General features: G+C 58.1%; 1 protein-coding gene across 2 annotated transcripts in view; it reads left to right on the top strand.

Annotated features, from left to right (window-relative positions):
• TGFB1I1 (transforming growth factor beta 1 induced transcript 1) overlaps positions 1-4,479 on the top strand; it is a 16,600-nt gene extending 12,121 nt beyond the window's left edge. The window contains exons 10-11 of one of the 2 annotated variants that reach the window (XM_075065945.1): positions 962-3,089; positions 3,355-4,479. In XM_075065945.1, coding sequence (XP_074922046.1) covers positions 962-1,225 — 264 coding nt within the window. In that variant the 3' untranslated portion in view covers positions 1,226-3,089; positions 3,355-4,479. Of the gene's footprint in view, positions 1-879; positions 3,133-3,354 lie in introns of those variants that run through there. The other variant, XM_075065944.1, reaches the window with a different exon arrangement.
• Positions 4,480-6,796: the final 2,317 nt, after the last annotated feature.

The raw sequence follows: 6,796 nt of genomic DNA on the forward strand, positions 1-6,796 counted from the left end.
GACCGTTCAGGGCAAAGTCCGTGTGGATTGCCCTTGATGCCCACCAGACTGTCTGGTTGGATTCCGTCTGACCTAGACACTCGGCATCGTTTCACCTCAAGGAGCGAACACGAACGGGACCAAGGCAGACGACGCCAAAGGTCCTTATCTCGGAGGGGCTGTTGCAGTCAGTCACAGCACGAACGTCAACGTTGTTTCCATTCGGCGTCCTGCTCCAGGGGCTCCCTAAGATCCCAGCACACGCACAGACTGGGAGAATTCAGAGCTTACAAGCCTCGACACCACCTCTAAACTCCCAAATTTCTCTGCTCTCCCTGCTCTGCTATTGTGTCTTTTCTAAATGAGAATCTCTAGCCTAACTAGAAACTGTGGGCTTGAGGCAAGAAATACTGAGTGAAATTGTGTTTGTGTTATGTGGGTGGGGGAGGGAGCAGCGTGGGAGAAGGGACGAGGGAAGGGGGCGATGCGGGAGAGTGGGTGAATGGGGAGGGGGCACTGTGGGAGGAGGGACGAGGGGAGGGGCAATGCGGGAGGGTGGTGGATGGGGAGGGGGCAGCATGGGAAGAGACATGAGGAGAGGGGGCGATGTGGGAAGGTGGGTGGATGGGGGAGGGGGCACTGTGGGAGGAGGGATGAGGGGAGGGGGCAATGCAGGAGGGTGGGTGGATAGGGAAGGGGCAATGTGGGGATGAGGGGAGGGGGTCATGCGGGAGTGGATGGGGAGTGGGCAGCATGGGAGCAGGGACAAGGGGAGGGGGCGATGCGGGAGGGTGGGTGGATGGGGAAGGGGCAATGCAGGGATAAGGGGAGGGGGCCGTGCAGGGCGTGGATGGGGAGAGGGCAGCATGGGAGCAGGGACGAGGGGAGGGGGCGACACAGGGAAAGGCGAGGGAGGGAAGCAGAGGGAGCGTGCGGGAGGTGTGGCGCGTGCACTCACCCCTCCTGCCCTTCCTCCCAGGAGTGCTACGCGCCGTTCCTGCAGGGCAGTTTCTTCGAGCACGGTGGGCGGCCCTTTTGCGAGACGCACTACCACAAGCAGCGGGGCTCGCTGTGCTGGGGCTGCGAGAAACCCATCGCCGGGCGCTGCATCACCGCCATGGCCCGCAAGTTCCACCCCGAGCACTTTGTCTGCGCCTTCTGCCTCAAGCAGCTCAACAAGGGCACCTTCAAGGAGCAGAACGACAAGCCCTACTGCCACCCCTGCTTCCTCAAGCTCTTTGGCTAAGCCACACCCTTGTCTGGGCAGACCCCGCCTCCAGGCCCAGCCACACCCCAACAGGCCCCACCCCCTGGCCCAGCCACACCCCAGCAGGCCCCATGCCCTGACCCAGCCACACCCAGTAGACCCCGCCTCAGTACTCCCACACCCCATCAGGCCCCTCCTCCTGGCCCAGCCACACCCCAACAGGCCCCACCCCCTGGCTCAGCCACACCCCAGCAGATCCTGCCTCAGTACTGCCACACCCCATCAGGCTCTGCCCCCTGGCCCAGCCATGGTGGGCAAGCCACGTCACACCCCACCCCAAAGTCATGCTTCAGCAGGCCATGCCCTGGGCACATTGAGGCCCTGGCAGGGGGCACCACATGGCAAGGTCACTTCCCGGCAGTCCCCTTACCTGGCATAGCAACACCCATCGTCTCTGAGTGGGAGACGGAAAGGCCATGGCCCCCCGCACAGCCATGTCAATCATTGCCAAAGGCTGGGTAAGCCACAGCCCACAAGCCAACCTGGGAAGCCCCGCCTCTTTCAGAGCCACAGCCACAAGCGGCAGGGGGCAGCACATCTGCCATTCCTCCCATGCTGCTGATAGGCCTTGCCCCATCAAGCCGCCTGAAGGCCCCACCCCCATGCTAAGCAGAATTCGAACCCCAGGCCCACGAGGATGGGCACTGGCCATGGATCACCTCATCCCACAAGAAGGCGTGGCTATGGGGGGCACAGGGGAAGTGCCGCTGGGCTAAGGCCTGCCTTCAGTGGGGTGTGGCTCTTTGGGCTAAGCCCCACCCCCTGGGCACAGCAAAGGTGGGGTGTGACTTATTTTTTCCAAAACTCACAATGAGATGTCATAGGATCACAAAGTGTCTTCAGCTGTGGGCTGGGGGTGGGGGGTGGGAAATGGGGCAGGTGGGAGATAATTGGGGGGAAGGGAAGAAAGGGGGTTATTACAAGCACAAATACGGGAGGTATTTTATACTCATGCTGATGTGTTGCTATTTAAACACAGTGGGGTACCAACAATCCTCACCTCCAACACTACGTGGCTGTTAAACAGCCCTTGCACCCGGCCCCAGAGGTGGCTGCATCTCAGTGCAGGGTGAGAGATTCCTGTATAAACAGCCCCTGTGCCCTGCCCCAGAGGTGGCTGCATCGCAACACCAGGCGTGGGATCTCTGTATAAACAGCCCCTGTGCGCCACCACAGAGACAATGGGGTGGGGAACAGGCTGAGAGGCCTTTCCCCCCTAGGGGGTGCTGGTGTGTGGAGGGGTGATTGCCTGCTTATGGGGATCCTACTGTGTTCCACAATGTGTCTTGTCTTTTATTTTGCTTTTTATACACTCAGTTATGCTGAAGCGTTAAGTATTTATTGTAATTTTGGGCTCTTTTAAGGAGCGTTCATGACAGCACTCTGGGCTCTGTTCCAGCTTGGAGACAGGATTGGGAAGAGCCAGCGAGCCTGGGGGCCGAGAATAATGGGTCCTGTGTGGGGAGAGGGATTGTAGGCAGAGCTTTCTGGTCTGAAAGAGGACAGCAATAATGCTGACGAGACAGAAGAGCTCAGGGCGTGAGACGAGGGCCTTGCCCCTCTAAGGGGCGCCAGCTCGGATCCATCCCAATCACTGGCTGGCTCAAACTGTGGGCAGTGGGCCAGGGGCCTTTCCCTTCTGGGGGCGATGGTCCCAGGTTACTTGCTGAGGGAGAAGGCAGGGCCCGGGTGGGCTTTCTTGCTGAGCTAGGATTGTATCCGGGTCACTTTTTTTTTTCTTTCACTGTATAAGCCCAAAATGCTTCTTCACTCTCACTGCTGTCAGGTGCCCAGCGGGCACTGGCACGCACGGGTCATTTCTACCCGGCGTGCGCTCACTGCTGTATCCATGGATATTACAGAATAAAAGCCACATTTGAATAAAACTTTGTGTGTGTGTGTGTGAGAGAGAGAGAGTGAGACAGAGAGAGAACAGTGGTGTGTGTGTAAAAGAGAGAGAGCACAGTGCTTCCCCCTGCTGGAGGGAATCAGGGCCCTGTGTGTGTGTATCCTGTGCATAGGATCATTGGGTGCGTGTATGGGTGTTCGGGGACGGGGAGTGTCAGAGATTCTTTCTGCAGTCACATTTCCCTTAACACTTGTTTCAGCTCCTTAGTCTTCCATGGAGCCTTGCGGGAAAATGTTCAACACCAGGGCAATAAATGGGGATCGCTTCAGGGTCCGAGGCCGGAAGAGACCGTTGTGATCATCTCATCGGACCACCTGCATAGAGCAGGCCAGAACTACCCCCAAATAATTCCTGGAGCAGAGCTTTCAGCATGGGGCTGCAGGGATAGACAGAGGGGTCTGTATGGGGATGGAGCGAGAGGTCAGTGTGGGGAAATGCAGAGATAAGGGTCTATGGGGCTGCACAGATAAGGGTCTGTATGGGGATAGACAGAGGGGTCTGGATGGCCCTGCATGGATAGAGGGAGGAGGATGACAGAGTCACAGTCTAGGGCCTGGGTGAGGAACAGTCTGGTCGCTCATGGGTGGAGGCATCTGCACTGAGCGGCTCTGTGTGCCCCTCTTCCTCCTCATCAGCCCCAAGCCCACGTGGACCGTCATTGGCTTGTAACTGGGAAAGGGGAACCAGCAGCCATTCACAAGGGGACTAGAGGAGATAGAATCTCGCCAGCCTGAGGTCCGGATCAGAGGCAGCACCCCCTGGAGGGGACAGACTCCATACTCTATTCCCCACCTCCCAAGGCAGCCAGTCCCCCAATCTGGGGCCAGATTGGAGCTAGCCCCGCCTAGAGGGGAAAGGCCCCATATCTGATTCCCCATCCCTCTGACCCAGACAGTTCCCTACTGTGGTGTCAGCTGGACAGAGAAGTGTCCTTCACTTCAGCCCCTGAACTGTTGGGCAGTGTTGCCCTGTGTCACCCATGTCCCAGGGCTGCATTTCCGCACTGGGTGAGGGATCTCTGTAAAAACAGCCCCTGTGACACACCCCAGAAGTGGCTGCATCTCAGTGGCAGGCGAGAGGAGTGTATGAGCTAATCAGGACTCCTAGGTCTGGCTCTGGGAGGGGAGTAGGATAAGCTGGGGTTCCTCAGCACAACTGAGAGGGGGCCAAGGGCAGCTCATTCCTGGAATGAGACCCCCATTCTCAGCTGGGTCCACAGAGGAGGCTGCTCCCACCTGAGGCACAGAAGAGGAGATGGGAGGTGGAGTGGAAATTGTTACCGACCCCCATCTCTGTAAATATCAGTGTGTGCTGAGGATGGGCGAAGTGGGGATCAGCGTGCTGGGCTGGGGGTGCTGGGGAGGGGTCGGGGATTGGGGAGTCGAGGACTGACATATCTGATGGACGTCTCCAGTGCCAGGTCACCCTGCAGCTTGTAGAGTCCCCCACCCCCAGCCAATTCCCCTCCTTACCACCTGGTGCTGGAGATGAGAGAGACACCCTAGGGGGTGAAGGGTGGGATCGGAAAGAGCAGAAACCCAGGAGAGAAGAAAGGGTGCCTAAGAGGAAGTTCCATCCCCAAGAACCTCCACAGCCCAGGGCCCTCCCTGGTCCCCTGAAACCCCAGAGCCCAGGGCCCTGCCTGACCCCCCTGATCTCCCACAGCCCAGGGTCCTCTCTGCCCCCTGAACCCCCACAGCCCAGAGTCCTCTCTGACTCCCCCAATTCCCCAGAGCCCAGGGCCCTGCCTGACTCCCCTGATCTCCCACAGCCCAGGGACCTCTCTGCCCCCCTGAACCCCCACAACCCAGGGTCCAAACAAACCCCCCCCCCCAATTCCCCACAGTCCAGGGCCCTTCCTAACCTTGGCTTCTTGACCCATGCGTCCTTATAGACCCTTATATCCATTCCCACCTAGCCCCCTCTATCTAGCCCCTACTATACTGTGTGTATAGATATTTGAGGCTTATGCTTGTCCATGAGACAATAAATGTGCCCGCCCTGCAGCGAGTTTGATATTTTTTTTAACCCTCGCAGTGCCATCACCATCAAAGTGTGTTGCCGGGGGGCTGACCGGGAGGGAGTGGGAACATTAGCAGCACCGCCCTGGGGCAGGGATGCAGCAGGTTTGGCCAATGGTGAAAACAGTTGATATTTCAGAGTGATGTCAGAAGGGCCTGAATGGGCTCTCCCCTGGCGGAGTGAGGAGCTGGGAGCAAAGACATCAGGAGCAGCCCGTGTTTGCTCTGCCTGGGTGCGCAGCCTCATGGAGCTGCTTTGCCAAAATGATCAATGTTGGCTGGTGCTGCGTTACAGCACGTCAGTGTTTGTGTGTGCAGGGGGGAGGAAATGTGGTTAGCCTTATTGTCCGAGGAAAGAGCAGCAGAATTGTACTTAGCCTGCCCTGATTGACCAGGGGGCCAGGGGTGGCTCCCTAAACTCACTCACTAAGCAGCGGGAAGGGATGCCAAATCCCAGTAAAAATGTAAGTGGGGGTGGGGGCATGTGTTCTCACCTGGCCGTGTGGATTCTGCATAAAGAGTCCTTGCCACCATTTGCTCTGCTTCTTTCTGAGGTTTAATGGCAGAGCTGATTGGACTCCATTGAGAGTCCTTGTTTAGGGTTGGGGATTCCTCGATCTGTTCTCATGGCTGAGCAAGTTGAGGGGCTTGAGCCTAATGTGTGGGGACAGTGAAAGACAACACTGAGGCTTCCCTGGCCACGAAGTGCGCAGATGTTCTGTTTATCTGTCAAGAAAGGAGCAGGCGTCCTCTCTCTGGGGGAAGCTCCTTCCCCGCTGCACAGATCTTTGACTTCCAAGTTTTCCTCAAAGCATTCAGTCTGCTGGGACAGTTTGAAAATCAGTGTGGTGCCTTGCCATGGTATTGAGTTCGGCCCTGCCATGGGAGAGGTTAATTCCTAAAACTACAGTGCTGGCAAACTCGGGAAGGTGGCAGATCCAGACAGACACACACCACGGTAACTGGGCCCCAGGCTCTCTGACTGGTATGTTGAGCCAGGTAACACAAGGAGTGTATGGTGGGGAAAGGGACAGGACCGGCGCCAGGGTTTCTCGCGCCTTAGGCGCACGGCCATTTCGCTGCCCCCCGCGCTGATCCCACGGCTCTGGTGGAGCTGCCACAGGCATTCCTGCAGACGGTCTGTTGGTCCGTGGTTCTGGTGGAGCTGCCGCAGACATTCCTGCGGACGGTCTGTTGGTCCGTGGTTCTGGTGGAGCTACCACAGGCATGACTGCGGCAGCTCCACCGGAGCCGCGGACCAACGGACCCTCCGCAGGCATGCTTGCGGCAGGTCAACTGGAGCCGCCTGCCGCCCCCCCCCCCCCAGAAAAATGCCGCCCCCTCAATAATCCTGGCACCCTAGGCGATTGCCTAGACTGCCTAAATGGTAGCGCCGGCCTTGGAAAGGGAGAGAACCCAGGAGTTGTACTCCCAGTCCCCCTGCTGTAACCACTAGGTCCCTGCTTCCCTCTCAGAGCTGGGGAGAGAACCCAGGAATCCTGACTCCCCTCTCCCTCAATTCTGCCATACAAATTATGCAGCTTTCCTAGGGTTTTTTTGTGGGGAACTACCTCTCCCATAAGGCCCCCCGGGAGAAAAACCTCTTTCCCACATGCCCTT

This window comes from Chelonoidis abingdonii, chromosome 4 (assembly GCF_003597395.2).
Source record: "Chelonoidis abingdonii isolate Lonesome George chromosome 4, CheloAbing_2.0, whole genome shotgun sequence".
Taxonomy (NCBI): domain Eukaryota; kingdom Metazoa; phylum Chordata; order Testudines; family Testudinidae; genus Chelonoidis; species Chelonoidis abingdonii.